The sequence below is a fragment of the Gracilinanus agilis genome, chromosome 4 (assembly GCF_016433145.1).
Source record: "Gracilinanus agilis isolate LMUSP501 chromosome 4, AgileGrace, whole genome shotgun sequence".
Lineage (NCBI taxonomy): Eukaryota > Metazoa > Chordata > Mammalia > Didelphimorphia > Didelphidae > Gracilinanus > Gracilinanus agilis.
In genome coordinates, this window is record NC_058133.1 from 370,088,771 (window position 1) to 370,116,109 (window position 27,339).

Sequence of the window (27,339 nt, forward strand, 5' to 3'; positions counted from 1 at the left end):
CAGAGGTCCATTACATTCAATTTTACCACAGTATATCAGTCTCTGTGTATAGAGTTCTTCTGGCTCTGCTCCTTTCACTCTGCATCAGTTCCCGGAGGTCTCTCCAGTTCGCCTGGAACTTCTCCAGTTTATTATTCCTTTAAGCACAATAGTATTCCATCACCCGCATATACCACAGTTTGTTCAGCCATTCCCCAATTGAAGGACATACATATAATCTGCCTCTTGTATTGTCTCTTCCTATTGAGTATAAATTACTCGGTACTTAGCATGAGGCAGCTAGGTGGCACAGTGGATAGAGCACAGAGTCTGGAGTCAAGAAGACTCATTTTCCTGAGTTCAAATCTGGCTTCAGACACTTACTAGCTGCATAACCCTGGAAAAGCCACTTCACGCTGTTTGCCTTGGTTTCCTCATTTGTAAACTAGTTGGAGTAGGAAATGGCAAACCATGCCAATATCTTTGCCAAGAAAATGGGCTTAGGAAGAGTCAGACATAACTGAACAACGAGCACAGAGCCTGGCACCTGGGAGGTGCCAAGTGGTTGGTTGATTAATTAATTGCCTGACTTGGACAACCTTCTTCTCTAAGTTCTACCCATCTAAAGCAATTATGTAAATGTCAGCTGTTATTATTATTTCAAAGGCTAGCCCATCTCATTGACTTCCATGAAGATTGCTGTGATTACTCCCCTCTGAACTTCACTTGTGGTCCTGTAGCACACAGTTCAATACTTAATTATAGAGTCTCATATATGCTTTCCAATAATCTGCTCACAGCATAGAATTATCCCAGAATGTCTTCTCTTTGTTGTGGACAACTAGTTTAGAGCCTCTCCCAAGAAAACAAGCCCCTCATTTCTGTACACATCATCAGAAAGCTAAAACCCTGGGTTTGACTCTCAGGCAGGACCAAGGGCTAAGGTACCTGTTGAATTTAAGGCATCTGTAAAATTTCTCTTTGCTGCTCTCTCTCCTCTCTCTTCCTATCTCCCTTTATCTTCCCAAATTCCCAACATCCGTCTCCCATCCAAGAATACCCTTCCCAGAATTGCCCTGAAGTACTCCAGAGTGTGCTTTCCCTTTTCTCTGTCTGGCCTCTGCACCTCTTCCTTCAGAAAGCTTCAAATTAAGTGAGTGTAGATAAATAGTAAAAACTAAGACCTATCCCCATTCATCCCCCTGCCCCAAAGTGTTTCCTTACTTATTCGGGCAAAAAGAATTTATAATTGGTAGAATTTCACTTTCTATGAGAGATTTGGGGCCAGGAGTTCCTCTTAGATTGTCAGTATGTCAGATTTCTCCCTGGGAGGAGGGGTTGAGAAGGACTGTTTGTGTCCCCTATCTGCCAGCAGGAAGGAAGGAAGAAAGGGCTTGCTGGTCAGAAAGCTGCTCTGAGGCTTCTTTCAAAACATGGATTTTGAGGGACACAGGGAGCTGGTCCTCCCTGACCCTTTGGCAGTGGGAACGCACAAACTGGGTATTCTGGGAGTCCCCAGGTATTGGGAACCAGGACAACATTGGTGAGTAATGGAGTCCTGTGTCTTGAATGGAGGCTGGACAAGCCTTGGAAATAGCATGTTACTGGCTTGACACTTGAAGATTTGTCAGGGTACTGAGAAGGCAGGCAGTGTGAGATTTCCTTCATCTTTCTATTAAACAGGGAAAGAGTGGAGCAGTAATCATGGAATGGGAAGAAGGGAGAAGTGTGATAATCCCTTTTAGTTTTCAGAGATAGATTTTCCCCTTTGCTACCTGAAGACACAGAGGGGAAATATGTGTGTGTGTGTGTGTGTGTGTGTGTGTGTGTGTGTGTGTGTGTGTTTTGGAGGGGAAAAAAAAGCTTTATAATTGAGCTTTAAATTCAGACATGAAGCGCACTCCAATTAGAGGGTATAAGTACGAAGCCAAAAAGATCAATCTCGTTGACTCAGGCATCTCACCATGAAAGAGGAGACGGTCATAGCAGAAACTATGCAATTGAGGAGGGAGTGTTTACAGTTTACAGTCCCAGGTTCCCAGGGCACGTAGATGATAGATACTTCACCAGTAAAACTGGGAAGTCCAGTTTCTTGGGATCGTCAGGTCTTCAAAGAGAAGAGCCTCAGAGTAGCTTCCTGTTATATTCATTATTCTTCCCTCCCTTCCCAGAGATGACTCCACGCATGTTTGATTTGGCTGTGTGAAAGTATAATAATTTCTTGCCTATCATTAAATTGCTGTCCGACTAATTTTGATGTGAGTTATTTGATTACAACACAATTTTATACCTATATGGCCCAATCTTTATAGTTCATGGCTTATATAGGATGTCTCTAAAGTCTCAGTTTAAGGTCTAATAGCTTAAAACGCAATGTGACTTTGGGAACACCTTATAGAGATAGCATGGTGTAAAGATGGGATTTGTGTAAGGGGGATGGGACAAACATTGCTGTCAAACATTGGTTATTGGCTCTATTGTTACAATGGTCATCTACTCACAACTCTTTAGAAAAAATTAATGGGAACCTGTTTTTGTTTTTCTCTTGCACATATGATGCTTTTATCTCATTAACTGGATTATAAAAGGGACAAAGATCTCATAATACTTTTGCATCTGTCATAGAATCTAGCACAGTACTGAACACATAGCTCAATAATAACTTATTAGTTGATTTGGACAGGAAATAATAATACGATGTTTTTCTCATAATTCAGTGTCAGGCAGATGATCCTAGATTATCCCCATTTTATAGATAAAGAAAATGTAATCTTTGGAGGTTTAGTGATTTGCCTGTGGTTATACAACTAATATTTGGTCTTTCTTCACTATACCATGTTCCTTCTTAGGAAAAGCTAACCTATTTTATATTTTAGAGAAATATTGATTATTGGGTAGAAGAGGATTAAAAATAGAAGAAAACTATTTAGCTAACCTTTGGGATTTATATCATTACCAAGCCTTTGAATAATTTGGGTAAACTTGTATTCCCTTAAAAATCATTTCCCCTTCATCAGTCATTATCTTTCTTTAAAAAAAACCCTCAACTTTCCCCCCTCAATTACACACAAAAAAACAATTTTTTATCATTTATTTGTTAAAGCTTGAGCCAAATTCTCACTCTCCCCCCTCCAATGGCATTCAATCTGATATAGATTTTACATGTGTAATAGTGTAAAATAGTTTTCCATATTAGTCATTTTGTGAAAGAGAATTTGAACAAGCAAAAAAAAAGTGAAGAAATAAAGTGAAATATAGTATGTCATTAGTCTACATTCAGACTCTATCAATTCTTACTTTGGAGGTGGATAGTATTTGTCACCATGAGACCTTGAGGATTTTTTGGATCACTGCTTTGCTAAGAATATTTCTCATTCATAAATGTTGATCACATAATATTGCTGTTACCATGTACAATGTTTTCCTGGTTCTGGTCACTTCACTGCATTAGTTCATATACTATGACTTCCTCAGCTATTCCCCAGTTGATGGAAATCCCCTCAGTTTCCAATTCTTTGCCACCACAAAAAAAAGTAACTATCAATATTTTTGTACCAATAGGTCCTTTCCCCTTTTTAAAAATCTCTTTGGGATACAGACCTACTAATGATAAAACTGGGTCAACAGAACAGTTTTAAAGTCCTCTGAGCATGTCATTATCTTTATCTTGCTTTAAAAACAACAACAACAAAGAAAAACAACTCTGAGAATCTTTTTATCTAATCATAATCTTTTGTCATTCCATCTTTCCCTCTGAATTGCAATTCCTAACCTTATTTTTCATGATCTCCTTAACCTCTAATCCTTCCTCTACTCAGTTCTTTCCTAGATCATCATTTTTCATTGACACTTCTCCATCTTGACTCCTGAACTTGTAAACCAGTTCAACTTCATACTCTTTTCTTAATTCCCTTGTCCTTCTTATCACTGTCCTGCCAAACTATGGCTTTGATTTCTCCAAACATCCGTCGTATTTGCTTCTTTTCACATGCTACTGAATCAAGATGAAGAAAAATACGAAAACGTGTTTACTGGAGCCACTACAAAGTTATGCTATATAATCTTAACTGGGGTCTCACTGCAGCAAGACAAGCCTTTCATAAAGCTTCCTTAACTAAATGACTAGCCTGCTCACCACAGCAACTTTTCTGAGTGTTTTCAGGCCCCCAGAGTTCCTATGACTCTCCTTTCCCCAGTCTTCTCAGCTGAAAACCTTATTTCATATATCATTGCAAAAAAATGAGTCCATTTTCTGAGAGCCCCCTCTTCTTCCCTCTTCCTCCTCTGATAGTATGCTTTTCCCTACTGTCTCCTTTTCTGCTTCTATCTCACAGCAAGAAATGGCCCTTCTACCTACCAAGGCAAACTCTTCTACAAGTCATTATCTTTCTAATAAAGTAATGTAATTAAATGTTACATTTACCCGGGGATTTCCATAATCAAATGCAAAGCCATTATGATCAGTTGCTGCTAGAGGACTTGGTGTTGCCTCACTGTATGTCAGGAATTCATTATAAGTTCTTTCTACCAAAGCAGATTGATGATTGATTTGAAATTTAGGGAAGTTCCTGAAGGTCTGAGAGACTTAGTAACTTGCTTTGGATCTCAGAGCCAAAATATGTCAGAAACCAGTCTTGAACTCTATTCTTTTCATCGATGAGGCCAGTTCTCTATCGTGCCTCCCTCTTCTCTTTTGGACAGAACATTGAATTGAGGAAACAGAGATCCAACTAAGTATTTACTTCAGTTACCTGCTATTTCAAATTAAAGTGACCTGTGTCATTTGGAGAGAATGCTAGTAAAAAAAAGAAAAAAGAAAAAAGAAAGAAAAGAAAAGAGGGTCATTGAGGCATCTTTAAAAAATGCAGAGAACAAGAGAAAAACCAGGAAGAAGCACAGACAAGTAGGATAGCTTTGAAAGCTACAAGTCATACTTATAAACTTAAAAAGAAAAGCAAACAAAACATAAGGGAGACCAGTTTCATTTATAATCCTGCTTATCTTTTCAATGAGGAAAAAAGAAATGTCCATTCTATTTGATTTTTTAAACTTTAGATTAAAAGTAAAAGAAATATGTAATGAAATAATATAACAAATATAAAGGATAAATAGATAAGGGATCAGCTCCGTGTCTCAGTGGATGGAGATCCAGGTATAGAGATGGAAGGTATTAGGTTCAAATCTGGCCTCAGACACCTCATGGGCCAGTCACTTAAGCACCATTGCTTAGCCCTTACTGATCTTCTGACTTGGAACTGATACTTAGAATTAATTCTAAGATGGAACAACAGGATTTTTTTAAAAGAATAAATAAATTATAATATAAATAAATAGAAAATGGTGGCTTAGCATATCAGTTCTTAGCACAGGAGTTCATAAGAGAGCAATTTGTATTTCAAGAAATTTGTTCATTTTTCCTCACTCTTCTAATCCCTTTCCTTTCTTACAGGTGATGGATGTGGGCACATGGTGACTTACCAAGACAGTGGCACATTGGCATCCAAGAATTATCCAGGGACTTATCCCAATCATACCATATGTGAAAAGACCATTACAGTCCCTCAGGGGAAAAGACTGATTTTGAGACTTGCAGATGTGGATATTGAATCTCAGACCTGTGAATCCAACTACTTGCTCTTTGTCAGTTCCTCAGCTCAACATGGTATGTATATTAAATCTGTATTGCCCTATTTTAGGTAAAGAACAAGGGGACAGAATATTATCAACAGTGTAATTCAATTCAATTCAACAAGCATTTCTTCCCCATCTACTTAATGCCAGGTACCATGTTTGATGGTGGGGATACAAATGGGTATGCTGAATAGTTCTGTAATGGTACCTCCTGGGAGAGGTTTACCTGCCAGCAGAGGTCCATTGACAGTGGGTCAAACATAGGAGGGCAAATTAAAAGCTAAAAAATGTGTTAGCATGTCAAGGAAAGTGTTGATAGTAGCTTCAACGTCCTAGAGTACACATTTAGTTTTTATAACTCTGCAGGCTCCCTTAGACCACACAGCCAGTCAGCAGTATTTTGCAGCAACTTAGGAGAGATAAGCATCATCTTTCACAGGAGAAGGGAGGGTAGAGAAAGGGGAAATCATTCAAGCAAGAAAGAAGGGGGGATTCTTTGGGAATGTTTCCCACACAGCTGGCAAGGTATGTCATGTGAATGAGAAGGCATTCTTAGTTCAAGGGCAAGAGTCAAGGGGAGGTGACCAAATACTTTCTCAGTTATGAAGGAAGTCCTTTTAGATAAACTACAGGGTTGAGATAAACCATTTAGACAATATTACAGATGTCTCTTATCCAAAAACAATACAAATATCCCTTCAACTTTTGGGGGGAGGTTAAAGGCATGGTGCTTCTCCATCCCTGTAATCTGGAAAATCTGCATAAATATTTTTGGCCCTTCATACCAAAGAAGTTTGAATTTTTTCCTTTATTCTTTTATGGGGTACTTATAGTACCTTATTATAAAATCTGGATTAAAAATTCAACCATAGGCTTTAGTTAATGTCATAGTAGCTCAATGCATATATAATATATATAATACTAATGCAATGTATATAAAGTTAATGTAACACTATGAAGTCTTTTTAAACATTCCTGACTTTCCAAACTTTTCCTGACTTGTCTGCTGGCCTTCACATGTCATCTGCGACTTCTGCAAAACTCCCCCAAAATTCCCATTTAGTTTCTTTTGCTGACCCACGATATATTGAAAGCAGGGTGGGAAAGTCACAATGTGGAAGGGATGCCTGTAAATATTTTTCTTACAACAGTGGATGAGACTACCTTCTCTTTGAAGCTGCCTACCTACTCTACATTTTATTTCTCCTTTCTTTCTACAATTAGACCATCAGGAGGTTGGAGGATTTCTATGTTGTTAGTCCATCAAGATGTGGTGAAATGATTGTGGTACCTATTTTTCCTTCATAAAGACAAAAAAAAGTCCTGTCTAAAAGGAGCTTAATAATTTTAGTTGCACAAAATAGAATACATAAAATTATAAAGGAAATCAAAGATTATTTAAATTTTTTTTTTCCATCCAAGTTCATGGAGCCTCTGAAATTCTTCTGTAAACCCAAGGTTAAGAACCCTTTGGGTAAGCTATATGAATATCTATACTAGAAACATAATTCATAGGGTGAAGGACAAATGCAATAAAGCAATACCCTAATGTGTTTCTCAGTTACTTTGTTTTGTGTTTATTTATTCGTGGATAAGAGAATTTTGTTGAAATATTTGTGAATGTAGAAACTACCCAAATTTGCATTTTTATAAACCCCAGATTTAATCAGAATTTATTTCCTTGATCTTTGTGGATAAACTCTGAAAGTGATGCCAAAGAGAACTAGACATTATGTAACACATGACTCTTGGATGCTAAACCAGGGAAATCATCCTCCTCCCTCTATAATCAGCCAGATCCCTGGACTCCACAGACCCTTGCCTTGACCATCACCCAAATAATTACATGTACCTATCTCTTTTCCCTCTTCCAACTTTTACTGTGAAGAGTGTGACCCTCTGGTTTTATTCAGGATCCCTGTGATTCTAAGTTATAACTTTCCCACTCCCTGATTCCTCATATCCATCCTCATCAACCCATCCCTCCTGTGTCCCTACCCCATTCTGCCATCCCCTTTTATTATGCCTTCTGAAATCCCTGTTCTATTGATTATAAATTGTTGTTCTTATTAGACTTACACAACCTCCCCCTGGAAATGCCTTTGCATATATTTTGTATTTATTTTTCTATGTTTTCCACCTCCCATCACTCCTTACGTTCCTTTGAGTATAATAAAAGATGCTTGATGGGGGGACCTTCAGGAATCTTCTTATTTTTATTCTGCCTTTATATTGCTAGTCTCTGGCTTGTGGATGCTAATAAAGACTTCTTGAGAAATTTGTTAGAAATACTAGACTCGAGTTTGAAACCCCAGTCTATCCTGTAGGCAGGTTTCTAGGAGTCCTAAGGTGTACTAAAGCACTTAAAAATGTTTTTACTAAATTTAAATTTAAATATTTAAGGGGCTCTTTTTTACATTCACTTACATAGTCAATGTAAAATTGCACTTTGCTTTATATTTATAAAGCTGAGCGAAATGTATGCCTTTTTTACATTAAAACGTAATATAATATTTTAAAAAAGACATAAAATTTGCTCAGCTCTATAAAACTGTTGCCAATTGTTATAGAGAAGCTGTTAGCAATCTTTTTCTCAGACGTGGGGGCTATAAGTTTACTAATAAAGCTGGACTGGCCTTCCTCTCATTCTTGGCCAAGAAAGTTGATTCTCCCATGTTGAGTTCTCCCACACTCTACAGGTCTAGACCAGTGATGAGCAAATTCACTTACTGAAACTTTCCCAGACAGACACCATGGGAAAAAAATCCCTTAAGATTTTTATCCCAGGGTATTTTCTGTCTCTGTTAATGACAGGCTGCTTAATTACTCCTACAAAGAGCTTCAAGTAGTTGGAAACTTATAAGGATGATGCTATTTTCTTTTGGACCGAATTGCCCATTTGTATTAAGTGGAAAACTCAGAAATCTGGGAATGCTTGAGGCTTCTAGGGCCAATTTGCTATTTAGTACCTCTCATCATCAAATGTTTATGAGCTTACTAAGGAGTGCTTGAAGAACATTAGCTAGGAAAATAGCTCCTATTCTGGGGAAGTGTTTGCATGTCAGAGCTTAAATGGAAGCTGAAAATGGTAAGGTAGGGTGCTTCAGGGGCAGATCCTGTCTCCTTTGGGAAAGCCTCTTTCCTATCTTTTCCAGCCATGAGTAATTAATTAATTTTCACTTGCTGACAAAGTGGCAGGTCTAGTCTTCCTTTGCTGCCATCATATTGCCCAAGGCAGTGTGTGGGTGGGGTGAGAGTAAGGAGAATGGTCAGGTCACTCACTGCTAGACAGGTTTCTGAGGAAACTCTGGGAGCTTTGAGTTATGTGGAGATGGTGGGAAATATTCTAATGTGTGGAAATAAGAGAAAGGAACAGATTAATTATGTGTCATATATGCTAGGTTTCAAAAGAAACATTCATCTTATGGTGAAGCTGATAATATTTCTGAATTCCTGAAGTTTGGAGACAAAGATGCTTCTACTAATATGTAATAGAACTATAATTCACTTATAGCAATAAAAACTAGTAAATTAATTATTAATCTTTCTCCATTTCCAAAGCTTTGTCATTAGTAAAGATGGGGGAAATGATCAAACCTCTCTCAAGTAGGTTTTTGCTTGAACTGAGAGCCATATAAGCTTTTCCCCCCATGCTTTAGAGAAAAAAATGTCTAGCATTTTTCAGAACTCTTTCTTTTTTTTGGCTACCCCAAAGGCAATCTTTGTATCAAGTATTAGTTTCACCAATATTTAAATTGTTTGGCAAATTATTTCTTGTTGGACTGTGTTATATAGCAATAAACCTTGATCCACAAATCCTTTGGAGACAGAGCTTTTGACAGAGTCATCCTGGAAGTGATGAGTGGGTTGAGAGATGTTCTAGATTTATCAGTACTGAATTCTCAGATACGGTGTATCTCATGAGGAAACAATAGTGACACTGTCTCGGGTCTAGATGACTCTTCGGGGTCCTGGTCTTTAATCTGGCTCCTTATTCTTAGAGCTCATATGACTCTGTCACCTTATAAACTGTAATAATAACAATAAACAATAATAGCATTTTATAGAGCTATATGTGTGCTGGCTGCTTTGCTAAGGACTTTACAAATATTATTTCATTTTATTTTCACATCAACCTTGGGAGGTAGGAGCATTATTATCCCTATTTTACAGTTGGAGAAACTGAGGCAAACAGGTTCAGTGATTTATTCAAGGTCACAGAACTAGTGAATGTCTGAGAATAGATTTTTTTAAAATTAAACCCTTATCTTCTATCTTAGAATTGATACTTAAGAATCAGTTCCAAGGCAAAAGAACATTAAGGGCCAGGCAATTGGGATTAAATGATTTGCTCCTTAGCTGCCCCCTTAGACTAGATTTGAACTCAGGTCTTCCTGACTCCAAGCCCAGTGCTCTATCCACTGTGCTAACTAGCTGCCTTACTGTCTCCTGGCAGTAGAGTCAGCACTCTCCAGGCTATAATAGTGTACAGTTCTGTATTACTGGGTAGAGAAATGCCTTGAAGGAGGCTTCGTAGCTAATTGAGCCTGTAGAAGTAACATATTTCATCTGGAGGGAGGAGAGAGAGAGAGTTTATCTTTTAGATATCTATTGCCACATCTCACAGAATTTCTACTTGCGTAACGTCATGGTGTTGCAACATGCCTTTTTCATTAATTAGAAGGACCGCTGTATTCAGTTTGATTTTTGTTAACCAGTTCCCAACTCTTTATTTGAAATAACTTTGATATTCCAAAACCATGAACATTTTTCAAAAAATCAACTGAACTGTACATGTAGGGTTTGCTCGATTTCTCTCTATATGTGTGTTTATGTCATAAACTTTTATCAACTAACCTTTGCAAAAGATTCATCAGTGAAAAGAGGCATTTTTCACCACATCCCTGTGCAGTTAATTTTTTAAAAATTTTCACCCCCATGTCAGCATTGTGTTGTTTTTTTTTTAAATAACTCTTGGCTCATACACTGAAAGCACTTTTGTAATTCACATTCCTAACAACAGAATGCACTATCAACAAATTTGACCACCCACACAGGCATCACAGCAGTCAGTCAAAACTTGTATTTGCTCTCTCATGCTATTGAGAGCAGAGAAAAAAGTATGATGCCACCACTATGGATTATTGCCATTTTATTATTTGCTATTTCTTACAATATTGCCAGATGGATCATCTTTAATATTTGAAAGAGGTGTGTATGCAGAATACTTGGAACAAAACAGAAAATGGTACTATGGAAATAACAATAATCTTTAAGCCTTCTTTCCCTTCTCTCCAAAATCTAAAATCTTAGAGAATAACCCATGCATCTATCTCGGGCATGAAGCTTTATGAAATGAGGTAATAGCCAGACTTTAGCAAATAATTTTTTAACCCTTATCTTTTATCTTAGAATCAATTCTTTGGTAGTGGAGAGGTAAGGTTAGGCAACTGGGTTAAGTGTTTTGCCCAGGATCACACATCTAAAAAGTGTCCAAGGCTAGATTTGAATCTAGCATTTCCTGGCTCCAAACCTAGCAGTCTACCCAGTGTGCTACCTAGCTGCCCTAGCAATTAATTTTCTACAATGGATCCCATCTTTATAGTTATATAATTGAATTAAAAGCAGAGAACATATAAGATCCTATTGTATTTACTATTTGTTGACAATGAAAATATATTGCATTTGGTAGAGCAAGATGATCAAAGGATTATGTAGATAGATAGATAGATAGATAGATAGATAGATAGATAGATAGATAGATAGATAGATAGATAGATCTGGAAAGGTCTTTAAAGGCCAGTTAGTCTAATCCCCTCATTTTGCAGATGAGGAGACAACATCAGGAAGGGTAAGTAATCTGTTGAAGGTCACATTTATGGTAAATGTTAAGAGGTGGGATTTGAACCAATTTTTTTAAGATCACTTATTTTTCATTTCAAGTTAGTCATTTTTAAACATTAATTCCTTGGGGAGAGATAAAGAGACCACACAAAGAGACATGTATGGAGGAAAAGAAAGGGGGAAAGGAGGAGAAAAAAATGACCGGTGGCTGCTCCAAGTCCAGACAAGCAAAATGACACCACAGGACTTTGACTCCAAAACCAGTAAAGCCCTTCGTCCAATAATTCCCATTCATATATTAAAATATCTTGTAAGTTATAAGAACAGAAAACATATTGTTCAATTACCCTCTGATTTATTAAGATCAAATGCTTACAGAAGTTATTTGCTGCCATCATGAAGGAAGTCCTGCTCAAACATTGAATTGAAAAAGAATTTCCTATAGAAGGCAAAGTCCTTTGGGTGCTCCTGTTTTCAGATGTCATTGTGCTTATTGCTTCAAGCCTCAGACTATCGTACAGCCTTCTGTGGGGAATCCATAATCGCGTCTAAATGTCTACTTGGGAAACCAAGTAAAGACTCTATTGTCCAGACCATGCTATGCAGATGGATGGATGGGTGCATAATCCATAGAGCTCATTCATCAGCATAAATGTCTTAGATAGGCAATGACCCAAGCCCAGGATTAAGTAGGAGGAGGAAAGTGGGCTAAATTGCTTTTTGGAAATTGTACAGTACTAAATTAATGATCGTGGCCTCGCAGTACCAGATCTTAAACTGTACTATAAAGCAGTAGTCATCAAAACAATATGGTACTGGCGAAGAGACAGAAGGGAGGATCAGTGGAATAGACTAGGGGTAAGCGACCTCAGCAAGACAGTCTACGATAAACTCAAAGAACCCAGCTTTTAGGACAAAAACCCACTATTTGACAAAAACTGCTGGGAAAATTGGAAAACAATATGGGAGAGATTGGTCCTAGATCAACATTTCACACCCTATTCCAAGATAAACTCAGAATGACTTGAATATAAAGAAGGAAACTATAGGTAAATTGGGTGAGCACAGAATAGTATACTTGTTAGATCTATGGGAAGGGAAAGATTTTAAAACCAAGCAAGAGTTAGAAAAAAATCACAAAATGTAAAATAAATAATTTTGACTACATTAAACTAAAAAGTTTTTGTACAGACAAAACCAATGCTACCAAAATTAGAAGGGAAGCAACAAATTGGGAAAAAATGTTTATAACAAAAAAACTCAGATAAAGGTCTAATTACTCAAATATACAAGGAGCTAAATCAATTGTACAAAAAAATCAAGCCATCTCCAAATCAATAAATGGGCAAGAGAAACGAATATGCAATTTTCAGATAAAGAAATCAAAAGTATCAATAAGCACATGAGAAAGTGTTCTAAATCTCTAATAATTAGAGAAATGCCTATCAAAACAACTCTGAGGTATCACTTCACACCTAGCAGATTGGCTAAAATGACAGCAGGGGAGAGTAATGAATGTTGTAGGGGATGTGGCAAAATTGGGACATTAATGCATTGCTGGTGGAGCTGTGAATTGATCCTACCATTCTGGATGGCAATTTGGAGCTATGCTCAAAGGGCTTTAAAAGACTATCTGCCTTTTGCTTCAGCTATAGCATTGCTTGGATTATACCCCAAAGAGATAATAAGGAAAAAGACTTGTACAAAAATATTTATAACCATGGCAAAAAATTGGAAAATGAGAGAATGTCCTTCGATTGGGGAATGGCTGAACAAATTGTGGTATCTTTTGGTGATGGAATACTATTGTGCTCAAAGGAATAAAGAACTTGAGGAATTCCATGTGAACTGGAATGACCTCCAGGAATTGATACTGAGTGAAAGGAGCAGAGCCAGAAGAACATTATACGCAGAAACTGATACACTGTGGTAAAATCGAATATAATGGACTTCTGTACTAGCAGCAATGCAAGGATCCAGAGCAAGGCTGAGGGACTTATGAGAAAGAAAATTAGCCACATTCAGAGGAAGAACTGTGGGAGGTGAAACACAGAAGAAAAACAACTGCTTGAACACATGGGCTGATGGGGATATTATTGGAGATGTAGACACTAAACAATAACTCTAGTTCAACTATCAATAATATGGAATTAGATCTTGATCAATGATACATGTAAAACCCAGTGGAACTGTGCGTCAGCTAAGTGGGGCTGGGAGGGTTTGTGGGAGAAGGAAAGAACATGAAATATGTAGTAACTATGGGAAAATATTCAAGATAAAAGTTAAAAATAAAATAAAAAATAAAACCTTGTTATAGGCCATTGGTGAAATAAATAAAAATAAAAAAATAAATTTATGATCTTGCGTTTCTCCTTAAAACAAAGTTTCATTTTTTTTAACATCGGTATTCTTCCAGTGGTGTTAGTAGTTAGGGGTTAGGTAATACCATAGTCCATAAAGAATGTATAAATTTCCCAAAAGGTTAAAGAGAGACATATCAACCAACAAACATCTATCAAGTGCTTACTATGTGCCAAGCACTTTGCTAAGTGCTGAAGTAGGTTTGAGTATTTCTAACAAATTACCAATGAATCGAACTTGAGAGGTAGCACAGACAGTACCAGGAGCTACTAAGTGGTACAGTAGATATAGTTCTAGACCTGGCATCAGAAAAACTCCTCTTCCTGAGGTCAAATTTGGCTTCAGACATGTCTAGCTGTGTGACTCCAAGCAAGCCACTGAACCCTGTTGACTATTTTTTGAGGAGAGCTATAACCAAATGAAAACAATAATATTTATTTTTATGTATTATCTAAGTAAATAATATATTTATTATATTATATATTATCTAAGTAAATAATATATATGTGCATACATATGGAAAAATGCTCTAGTTGTGTGTTGCCTTGTTACCTTTTTGAGGCATGGCTTTAATTAATTCTGATTTTTTAGATGTGATAATTTTTGCAGCTGGCAGTAAAAAACCAATATGCTCCAACTGTGATAGAATCATTTTATTCAAAAGGACAACGAAGAAACTTCTCACATTTGAATTTATTAGTTATATACTGGATTCCTTTTTAAGGAAGTACTGAAGTAGAATAAGGCAGTTTTTTTTAATCTAAAATTAGCTTCAAAAGGATTTGAAAGATTAGAACCTAATCTATATGTGATTTAAAAAAGATCAAGATGAAAGAGATATAGGGCAGCAGAATTTTAAGTAGATGAGTCAGACCCATTTATTATAAATGATTTTATCTAATTTTGCCTTGGGCTCTGTATCCAAATAATATATGTGAGGACTAGTATGGATAAAGGGCATGGGTAAGTTAACACTGGAGGAATGAAAAACCTTTAGCCTTGTAATGTGATGTAGCCTTTTAAAGCTCTTAAATAACTTTGACCAAATTCACCAGTATTTCGAAGAGTACCATAAAACCAAAGATACATATTTCAACTTGAAATCCATTCCTACTGTGATGTTTACTGACCTGGTCAGTATTGTTAAAAGAATGGGGATAGTGGAGATATATGTATAATGATAATGATGTGTATCTGTCTATGATCTCCTCAACTGCAGTTGGCGGGGAGGAACACCTACTCCTCTCACCCTGGCTGCTGCTGTAAATTGTCCTCTTCTCCCTGACAGGCTTGGCTGATCAACCTGTCAGTGATTCCTTTAACAGCTGTCCAAGTGAGGACCCTTGAGAGGTTAGGTGGATGGTTAACCTCTCTAGGCCCAACCTGGGTTGGATAGATTGGTAAAGGGCTATTGATTAGCTTTGGATAATGATTAGGATCTGATTGCGTATTTGAACTCCCTAAGGGCTATGATAGAATGACCACTCAGGAAGGTACTTGCTATTAAACACTATTTATTGATAGGGAAATGATAACAAGGTAAAGGATTAGGAATTGACAATCAGGACTGGAGGCTGCTAGGCTGGTGGAGGCTTGAGGTCTTCACCCTCTCTCTCTATCTCTGACCAGATCTGACCACAGCCAAGCCAGAGAATAGGGAAGGCTATTGCTGAAGATAGGTATTGATGGTCTTTGTATTCTCTCAGCTCTCCTACCAATAGAATTGATGGTTCACTAACTTTCACAGTCTAGCAAGGAAATAGATTCAGACTTTCCTACCCTCTTCATCTTCAACCACCTGTTAACCACCCTTCAGCCACCCTCTGCCCAGATTGATCCACAGAGGTTTGCTTAAGTCTCAACTCAGAGATCTGTGATCTCCAGTTCTGAGCCTCTGGGTTCAGAGACCTCCTTCGGCTAACCGAAGTTTGCCCCTGGCTCACGGCCCCTGGGAACATTCCAAATCTCTCAACTGCCATCCCTGTCAGTCAAGGTGGCATCCATCTCATCCCAGATTAATGATTATAACAGTTTTGATTTTCAGTTCATTTCTCTTTGTATACATTCCTATGTTTTTATATTGAAGGTGTAAAGTACTTAAAGAGTATTGACGAGTGCTACTGCCACTTCTTGGAGTAATATAAATTCTTTGGTGTTTTGGCTTCTGACCTTTACTATAGATCTAACTTATGTGAATAATATAACAATTTTAAAGAAGTTTAAAGTCATATCTAAAGCAGTAAAAAACCCTTTTAAAAAAATCACAATGCTCACATGAAGCCAATGAGAACTAATTAGTAATTCATATCCTTTGACCATTTATCAATTGGGGAATGACTTGTATTCTTATATATCTGACTCATTTCTTTATGTACTTGATAAATGAGGGCCCTATTAGAAATATAAATGAATTTTGAACAGAACTAAATAGTAGTCCACCTTTAGGAAGAAATTGCTTATCATTTCTTCTTGCTTTTTCAAATAAAGAATGAATATAAATACTTGACTGCAAGTATTGGGGAAATCAGAAGAATGCCACAGGTTGGCTACAGTAGAATATCATCCTATAGTTCCCTATGATCCTTGTTGACATTGATGAGGCAGTGAGCAAAGATTCAACTTTCTTGCCCTATAGTGCATATTTTCAAAGACATAGTAATAATTTTAGAATGCTGAAAAGAACACACTGAAGACATATGGCCCATATGCATAGAGACATATGTTTGCCAAAATATCCATTTTCTAATGAGTGATACATATATGCATCTGAGAAAATTTCTCCTTGTCTACATTCAATTTTTAACTCAAAGCTCGTTACAGCAACTAATTATCACCAGTCTCTGCCTCTCTAGAATATTCTCTTTAGGTTTTACTTTCTAACTCCTTTAACATAATTGACCCTTATTCTCACTCATTTTCTTATCCCTGCTTCAGGTTGCCCTCATTTTTCTTCTTTTGCAGTTAGCCAAAGTGCTGTTAGCTAAATTATCTTTTTTTTTTTTTTTTTTTTTGCTTTATACACCATATCTATCACCCTCTCCTTAAAACCCTTCACTGCTCTTCATAATCTTTTCCATTAGGACTCCATTAGCTCACCCTCAGTTTTCTGATTCTCCCTCAAATCATCTGGAACTCCCTAATCTGTCTTCTTTCCCATACTCCTCTTTTCTTTATTCTGCACTCACTGTGGTCAGCTCCCTTTTCCACTGTAAGCTTTTGAGAAAAGGATTTTTTTTGTTTGTTAGTTCATATTTTAGTGGCTACCTAGCACACAAACTGCTTAATAAATGTTTTTTAAATTATTGATTGATTGCTAATTAAAAGGGAGCATAGAATTTAGTTCAGACAAATCCAGAAGTTAATTTCTATCATCAGATCAGTCAGGTAGCTAGCTGGTCAGCAAGCATTTATTAAGTACATATTATGGAAAAGGCACAGGGATAAGCACTGGGGATATAAAATACAAGCAAAAAGAAGGATAGTACCTGCCCTCAAGAAATCTACATTTACTAGAGGCATCCTAGATCTGAAATCCTCCAGTCTTTATATATATGGCGAATAATACAGCATTGGATTTATTATTTGTCTAAATGGTTTTATAATATATTTTTTCAGATGCTGCCTGAAATAACCATCTTATCCAAATCCACCAAATATTAAATTTTTTCACAATTACATGTAAACCAAAATTTTGCATTTTTAAAAAATTCGATTTCCAATTATCTCCCTTGGTTCTTCCCTCTCTCAGCTCCTTCCTCTTATTGCCTTTTGTGTATATTTACTGCCTGCTTGAGTGTTCCTATGTGTGAGTTTTTTCCATACTTTGTAGAAATATTGGGGTATTCTATGCTGCCATAATGGCCCATGGCCAGTGAGCCAACAACTTTAACTGTACTTTACCTTCATTTTTCGACAAAGTAGTTAAAATTTTGTTTCTCTTTTTTGTAGCGAATCCCACAATAGTTTCCTGATTATTGTTACCAATGACTCGCTCTATTACACAGATATTCAATAAAAATGTTTTATTTCCTTTTAAAAAAAGGTGCTTTATTAATAACTGTATCCACAGTGATGTGATAGCAGTTTCAGCTAGCTCTCAGAGCAGAAGTTTGTCCATCCTTCCAGAGGCACCTGCTTCAGTGCCTCAAGAATTTCTCTGCTGCTGACCACTCTCCTGTGGTTATACAAGGACAGCCTGATTGCCTCTAAGGTGGCCTATTCAAACAGATAGTTATTTAGTGCTCATAGGGCATCCAAAGCCCAGTAATACCCACTGAAATTCTAATAGACTTGCTTTAGGACTGTCCTCATATAGCTATGTCTTTTCCCAGCCCTGATGAAGCTTCTGTGAACTGATGCTGCTGCCCTCAGTAGACAAGCAATTTTGAACAAGTTGTGGTATATGATTGTAATGGAATACTATTGTGCTAAAAGAAATGAGGAATAAAGTACTCATAAAAAACCTGGAAAGACTCATATGGAGGTAGTTAGATGGCTCAGTGGATAGAGAATCAGGCCTGGAGACAAGGGTCCTGGATTCAAGACTAGCCTCATATACTTCCTAATGTCTTCTTTCACAACATGATGAATATGGAAATATGTATAACATGATAGCACAAATATAACCTATATCATATTACCTGCTGTCTTGAGGAGGAGAGAAGAAAGGGAGAGAAAGAGAGAACATAGATCTCAAAATATCAGAAAATGATTATTAAAAATTCTAGCAACATATAAAAAAAGAGAGAAGACAATTAATTTGAAGTTGAAATTTGAAAAAAAAAGCGATCATGCAAAACATTTTCCTATTAGCCAAATTGCAAAAGAAAACAAAAACCAAAAAATAGTAATATTTTAAAAGTTTTTAAAATATATTTCAATCTGCACTCATATTCCCTCAGTTCTTTCCCTGGAAGTGGATAGCATTTTTCGTCATAAGACTTTTGGAATTGTCTTAGATCATGGTATTGCTGAGAATAGATAAGTCATTCACAATTTATCCTCAGACAGCATTGCCGTGTACAATGTTTTTCTGGTTCTGCTCATTTCCCTTGTATCAGTTCATATAAGTTTTCCCAGGTTTTTCTAAAATTATCCTGCTTGTCATTTCTTATAGCACAATAGTGTTCCTTCATAATCCCGTACCACAACTTGTTCAGCCATTCATTAGTTGATGGGCATCCCCTCAATTTCCACTTCTTTGCCACCACAAAAAGACCTGGTATAAATATTTTTGTACATTTGGTCCTTTTCCTTTCTTTCATCTCTTTCAATCAAATACGTTTACCAGTTGAAAAAAATTATTTGCAAAACCATTTCCTTCATGATACTTTTCCAGATCAAGAGTAAGAATGAAATGTGGCTATGTAACCCACCTCACTCTTTATCTCTTAAGGGCAGCATGAACATGTCAAACTAAAGGAAGGCGATGAGGTACTTTTTTGAAAATTACTTTTTAAAATGCTTATATTTTGAATGCCAGGAAATTCTGGCACCAAAAAATTTTGGCTAGCATAGTTCTGGCACCAGAGGTATTTATTTTGTGAAGAATAAAATGTCTTCATTTTTTTCTCCTGGCTGATCTTGATTTCATGATCTCTAGAAAGTCATTATTCAGTAAAATGAAATTAACTCTAAATCTCACTCCTCTTTCACATCCCCTGTCCCTGGGGCCCCTCCCTCCCTCTGATTGGAGAATGTTAGACATTGAAGAATTTGCCTTGATCTCTATTTAGGGAGGGCATCTCTTCATTTCTCACCTGACTGATCTCCTGAATTTCACTTTCTCCATTCTGCAAGATGAATTCAATTCTTACTCACACCTCCTCTGATCATTTCCCATCCTGTCTGCAAGATTTCATCATATCCCCTTTTTAGCTCCCTTTTATATGTTGTCTTCCTTGTTCGAACATGAGCTCCTTGCAGGCAAGGAATGTGTTGTATCCCTAGTGTTTTGCACCGTGTCTGGCATACCCATAGTAAGTTTTTCATAAATGTTTAACTGACTTGAATTGCATGGTTTGCAGTGATAACGCAAAACCTCTAATTGATTGTAATATGTAAGCAGGTACAACTTCCAGACTTAATCCAGGGCATTTAATTGCCTTTTCCTGCTTCTAACAACATGTATACTATACAGCCCAAGATTTCATAAACGCCTCCTTTATACTCTGGCTTCAGAAAAGTCTGTTTCTATCATGTTAAAAGAGTCAAAGACAAAGGACATCCTCAGCCATTCAACTGTGTGCTTCGGGCTAAGCACAAAGTTCTCCAAAGTGTATTTAAATGATGTAGGTTGTTATAGAACATTTCTAAACCCTGTCCATCAGAAACATCAATCAACGTACTAGAGATTGCCAAAACCTTTCTCATGAGACAGTCCTAATGTTTTTAAAGACACTAACTACTCCCGCCCTCCAAAAAAATTGCCATCACTTGTGAGTTACGTTTTAATAAACCCATTTAGCAAGTGAAGTTAAGAAAAGAAGGACTTTGTATAGTCTCAACACAACTAAAACTTAATTTCTCTTATATAGCACCTAAAATATACCTTTTATCCTTGTGAAATAAATGTCATTATAATGTACTGACCTTAATCAAAGATGGAAGGAATAGTCCCATCTGTTAAAAAATGACTTCTAACTGGCCTTTCTGGAGTAGCAAAAAATTAGAAAGAAAGGGGGGTTCCTGATGATTGGGGAATGTTGAACAAACTGCACTACAGGAATATAATGGAATATAACTATGATGATTAAAAAAAACTTAGGAAGATTTGTATGAACTGATAAATAGTAAGTGTAGTTTTCTATAAACTGAGACCATAATAAGCGGAACCAAGAGAACAGTTTACATAAAAACCATAATAATGTAAAAGAAAACAACAATGAAAAACTTCAGAATTGATTAGCACTATTATTACTTCAAGAGATGGATGATGGTGAAGTTTGTACTGCCTTTGAGCAAAGAAGTAGATGCAGAATGATACATACTTTATCAGACATGGCCAATAGGTCAATTTTTTTTCTTGGCTGTGTGAGTTTGTGACAACTGTCAAAAAAATCCAAAATTTTCAGGAAAAAAACCTTGCTAACTCCTTGAAACCAGAAAATGAATTTATACTACAAATAAATATTTGTCTTTTTAAATAGAGTTGACATTTTCAGAATCAAAAGCAGATTCCCTTTAAATAGAAAAACTCTGATGCATTTTAAAATTATTTTTACCTATATGCTACTTTTAAGGAACATATTAGTTGTATAAAGAAAAGTATCTATATGCCCCTTCTAAACATTGGGAGTGTTAACTGATTTCTAAAATGACGAGATTATTCCTAAGGTTCCTTATAGTTCTAAGGTATACACACACACATACATACAATACCTATACATAGACACACACACAAATGTGTGTGTGTGTGTGTGTGTGTGTGTGTGTGTGTGGTGTGTAACCTTTGTGGAGAATGCATTATTTTCCTTTAAGTCTCTGCTCACAGCTGTTACGGAATTAGATGTGCAATTCTGGGTGGTATTTTCTTTGATTTACTCATCTCTTCAGCTTTGGCTCCAGAATTTGGGCTTGGGGCCAGAGCCAGGCTTTGCTCCCTGTTATACTCTTGGGTGGGGTTGGTGGCTCCTTTTGGTTTTGCCCTGGCTTCTTGCCCAGACCTCCACTTGCCAGAGTTGGGCCCTCCTGGATCTTTAAGGTTCAGAGAACCATATCTTAAGAGTGCTCTCTAGTGCCTCAGGCTAGAGTATTCAGGATGTTAGAGCCTCTGGGCTCAGATATTCTGGCCCAAGCATTGTACCAGGCTGGCTGATACCTGATGCTGCTTCCTAGGTCCCTGTCTTAGGGCTTTCTCAGTGGAGTCTACCACTCTTACTTCTAGACACAAAACCTTGCAGGATACACATGCTCCATTTTTTCTCCATTTCTGTTCTCTGGTTGTACTGAAAAGCTACCCAGAACTGAGGCTGGCTTTGCTGGAAGATGTAGGGAGTGGGGAGGAGAGTAGAGAATAATACTTTTTTCTCTTGGCAATGGACTGCAGGCTGATAACCTTATATAGTCCGGAAGTGGAAATCACAATCCAATTTCTCATTAAATTTGTTGGTGTTACAAGCAAAATTAATATAGAAGGGTATATAGTAAAATATTAAGGGTTTATTATAATCCATATCGATAATTAAGAAAACCACGTGCCTGCTAAGATCTAATTCAAATGCCCACCATGCTTCCCCTTGGCTGCTTCCTAGGAAAGAGAGCATGTCCCAATCACGTCCCAAGTCTTATACCCCCCCTCTACGTAATCACACTTCCTGTCCACCTGTATTACGCAAGAGGAATTATGGGAAATGTAGTTTTGAAAGAGTCCTAAATGCCCACAGGAAGTTTAGACCAGGGACCTCAAAATCAGTTCAAAGAACCCCAAATTTCCAATATCACATTGGTCATTATTTAATCTGATACAAACTTCAGGAATTGAAATAGCACATACATAAGAGCTGGCTGACCTGTCTTGTCCATAAAAGTTTTGAGACCTTTATAAATTAAAGATAGAAGTATGCTTTAAAGTTTAAAACATTTCATTATAAGTTAACAAGTAGAAAAGGTGGACAGTGATAGAAAGAAAATAATTTATGTTGGGATCCTAATTGTATTGCTACAAATCAGTTCATGTTCTGTTAAATTATTTGCATACCTTTGAAACCAAGACAGTTAATAATATTTCCCATGCATTTTTTCACCCCACCTACATTCTTACATTTTAACCCCAGACTATGGCTTGAGAGTGGAGGAATTCTTGAGATTTACTTTGCAAACTAAACAATAGGTATGGGAAAAGCAGGAAATACAGGTATCCCTTCCCCATTGTAATTTTCCCTGTAAGTTTTCAAATTTTTTGGCCTTCTCTTTATACCAGAGAAGAAGTTTGAATTTTTTCTTTTTTCCCTTATGAGGTGTTACACTACTTTATTGAAAAATGTGGGTTAAGTATTTGGTTATAGGCTACACTAGTAGGTCAATATTAAGTAAAAATGCGTTTCTCAACTTTTTCTGTGTTCTTGGCTGGCCTTTGCATGTCTTCTGTAGCATCTGCAAAACTCTCCCAAGTGACCCTGGGCAATTCACTTGACCCCCATTGCCCACCCTCAACACTCTTCCACCTATGAGCCAATACACAGAAGTTAGGGTTTTAAAAAAAAACTCTCCCAAAATTTCCATTTAATTTCTTGTCACCTTAAACAGCAGATGCCCGACTGCTGGAGAGGGGGCCTGTTTCTCTGAGGGACAGGGATGCGCACTTCTGCCTGTGCCGTTCTTCTCCAGAGCCGCCTTCTTGACCCAGTGGCCTTGCCAAAGGGAAACTCCAGCTCGGGCTCCCCAGACTCGGATGGTGACTCACAGGCACCTGGTCCTGATAGCGGGGATGATGGATGTGGGGAAAATGAGGCGGGGAAGGGGTAGATTTGAGCATCCTCTCTCAGAGCAGGAAGTTGGAGACGGAGTGAACATCTGTTGACTCCACAACTTCATTTTGTTCAACTCCGTCCACCTCGTCAGGGTCCCAGAGCCTGAGCTAGAAGGGTCCTCGCAGGCCATCCAGTCCAGCGCTTGGATTTTACATGTGAAAAGCTCGATACCCGAGGAGTGGATTGATCTGCCTGAGTAGTAGGTGACAGAGGCAGCATTTGAACTCAGATCCTCTGGCTAGGGACCCCTGTGTTCTTTCTATGACAGACTGGGAGAGGTTTTTTTTTTTTTTTTTTTTTTGGTGGAAGACATCTTCCAAGCCACAGTGGAGCTGGAACTAGTTAGCCTGAGTCTGAATCCTACCTTATCTTTACAGCAGGGAGTTTGGAGGAGCCAAGCTTTTAGGTCCCGTCCAGTTCTGATTCTGTGACCCTAAGATAGGAGAGGCATTCCTGATGATGGATTCAACCTCAGATACGGGGTTTTAAACCAACAAGCATTTATTAAATGCCTCCTGTGTGCCAGACACAGTGCTAAGCACTTCCCTCTTAGAACTGATCCACAGTATTGGTTCCAAGACAAAAGAGTGGCAAGGGCCAGGCCATTGGGGTTCAGTGTTTTGCCCAATCACACAGCTGGGAAGTGAAGGAGCTCAGATTTTGAATTCAGATCTTCCCAACTCCAGACCTGGCTATCTCACCTCTGAGCCGCCTCCCTGACCCTAACCACTGTTTAATGAAGACTTGGAACAGCTTTTATCCAACCAAGTTGTGGCCATAAGCTCCCAAAAGACATGGAAAAACTTCCTGAAGGGAATCAAGCTAAGCACTGGGCCTTGTCCCCGAATCACATGCACTCAACAGGACATGAGGAAGATGCTCAGGAATTCCTACACGTTGTCTTCCACCTAACTTTTATCTAGTGGTGGGAGCTGTTCCCCCTGCCCACGTCCCAGTGGTGGATCGAGGACATCTCTCATGTTGCTCTCTGACCTCAGGCTCTTTTTTAGATGCCAATATAATTTAAGGATTTTGAACTTCTCTGGTATAAAGTGGATTTGTCCTCTCACATACAGTCAGGAAATGGGCTTGCTCACTTCCTCTAGATTGCAGTTTTGTTTTATCGTTTTTTAATCATGTCCAACTCTTTGTTACTCCATTTGGGGTGTGCCATTTCCTTCTCTAGCTCATTTTATAGATGAGGAAACAGAGGCAAACGGGGTTAAGTGACTTGTCCAGAGTCACAAAGCTAGTAAGTATCTGAGGCCAGATTTGAATTCAGGAAAATGAGTTCGTGATTCTAGACCTGACACTCCATCCACTGTGCCACCTAGATGCCCCACTAGATTGCAGTCATTCCTACAGTTCCTTGAGTAGCATCAGAAATTTCCTTTACTTTTTTCATGGAAAATTTGGCCATAATTTGTAAATTATTTACAAGCATTGCATACCTATATGCACAGCCTTACACATATTTATTGTGCTTTGCAAACAGCACTTTATAGATACACACACAAACATAAATATATATACACATTTCTTTGTCCATTTCCATATCACCTCATTTGATCCTTAGAACAACCCTGTGAAATAGGTTCTATCAGTGCTTTTGTTCCCAACTGAGGCACAAATAAAGTATGACTTGCCCATCCCCAAATGACTAGTAAACACAAAGGGTGGGTTTTGAACCTTATTTTCCCCTTCATGTACAAGTTCACCGCCTCATGCCATTGTGTAGCTATTCCACTGGTTTCTAGACCTTGTACTTGAGGTATGCAACGACCCTTAGAAATATAACCCAAGTGGAATTCTCTGCTGCCCCTTCCAGTACCCAGAGCTCCTCCCCTGCCTGCCATCGGAGCACTGGCTGCTCTTCTCTGACTGTCGATTAGCCACAGGACTGAAGCGGTTGTTGGCTAAGCTGAAAAGAATGCACTCCTGTAAAGTAAGACTTAGGTGGCTAGCTGTCATTCTGGCTTGAAGTGGTGAGTGGAGAAATGCAACAAGTCTAGCCTTGTGAAGGGTGCAGACATGCCCGGAGTCTTCCTGCTTGGCATCAGTTCCGCACACACGGACATTTCCCTCGGATGTCTCCGGGAGCAGCAGATGGCTCGTACCAGCAGATGGCTCACAGACGTAGAGATTCTCAGGTCTAGAAGGTGGCTCAGAGACCATCTGGATCAAACTCTTATCGGAACCAAAATCCCTTTTAAAACAGGTGACTGCAAGTCACAGCTATTTTATATAGATAGATTTTATATATATATAATGTATAATTTAATAATAATAGTATGAAAGCACCTATTCCTATGAAAACATAGGAATGTTTTCATTTGTATTAATAATTATATGAAAGCATTATATATAATATAAAGTATAACTTAATAAGAGTATGAAAGCGCCCATTCCTATGAAAATATAGGGGTTTTCATTTTTATTGATAAGTATATTGAATTATTATATATAATGTATAATTTAATAATAGTATGAAAGCACCCATTCCTATGAAAACATAGGGATGTTTTCATTTTTATTGATAAGTGTATTAAATTATTATATATAATATAAAGTATAACTTAATAAGAGCATGAAAGCACCCATTCCTATTAAAATATAGGAACATTTTAATTTTTATTAATAATTACATTAAATTATATATAATATTGAATATTAGATTAAAATAAAATAAATAGTTTTAATGAATGTTTAAGAAAGCATAGAAATAAAAAGGCCTTTCTTTAAAATAATCAGTGATATCTATCAGTAAATATTATCTGCAATGGGGATAAGTTAGAAACCTTTCCAATAAGATCAAAGGTGAATCAAGGTTGTCCAGTATCACCGCTATTATTTAATATTATATTATAAATGCTGGCTTTAGCAATAAGAGAAGAAAAATAAATTGAAGGAGTTAAAGTAGGCAGTGAGAAAACTAAAAACTATCATTCTGTGGATGACTTGATGGTATACTTAGAGAATCCTAGAGAATCAAATAATAATAACATTACATTACATTACATATATCTGTATGTATGTATGTGTATATATAGTATGTGTCTAGGCTGAATTTGAGCTTGTCTTCTTATACCACCTAGTTTCCTCTGGAAGGAAAATTATAAACTAGGTTCATACAATATAGACCAATGGTTCCCAAACGTTTTTGGCCTGCCACCCCCTTTCCAGAAAAAATATTACTTAGCGCCTCCTGGAAATTATGAAACTATTTATTGAACTCGGAATAGAATGTAATATAAAAAAAAGTGTGGCCATCCCTGCCTCCCTGGATCACTGCAGCATGCACTGGGGGCGGTGGTGCCCACTTTGGGAATCACTGATATAGACAAAGTAGGTGAAAGAAAATATCAATAGGAAAGGAATTGGCAGATGGTGGTCCAGGAAAGGTCTCTGGCACAAGGTGGGACTTGAGCTGGGTTCCTATGGTGTATTTATAGATATAGATGTGCATGTGTATGTGTGTGTATTTATATATATATATATATATGTGTGTATATATATATGAGAGAGAGAGAAAGAGAGAAAGAAAAAGAGAGAGAGAGAGAGAGAGAGAGAGAGAGAGAGAGAGAGAGAGAGAGAGAGAGAGAGATGGATATATGCCAATTACCTAGGCAGCAAACTATTTGGAAGTATTTCTTCTGAAAAAATAAACACTTACCGTAATAAAGAGTTTAATCATAGTCGAGAATGCTCAAGGATGGGAGGTGCAGAGTATGAAAAAGATAAAACCAGATTATAATAATAAACTTCAAAACTCCCAAATAATGTCTTTCTGTGACTGTGTATTAATTTGTTTTTACTTCTTTTGGCCTGTCAGTTTTCTCCCACATACTTCCCCTTCTAACTCTGAGTACATTATCATTAAATATTTCTTATTACAAGTTGGAGGCTCTTTGAAAATGTCAGGCCTGTTGACAGCCACTGATTTAGCTATTTTCCCTGGGGTAATGTAGCAGAGACCCACCCTATCCACAGTCTGCTATCACTATGACTGTGATTAACTTTTTCAAATAAATATGCATCATCTATATGTGCCTGT

General features: G+C 37.5%; 1 protein-coding gene across 1 annotated transcript in view; it reads left to right on the forward strand.

Moving 5' to 3' along the window:
• DCBLD1 (discoidin, CUB and LCCL domain containing 1) overlaps positions 1 to 27,339 on the forward strand; it is a 113,213-nt gene that overhangs the window by 29,462 nt on the left and 56,412 nt on the right. The window contains exon 2 of the mRNA XM_044676815.1: positions 5,429 to 5,641. Coding sequence (XP_044532750.1) covers positions 5,429 to 5,641 — 213 coding nt within the window. The remainder of the gene's footprint in view (positions 1 to 5,428; positions 5,642 to 27,339) is intronic.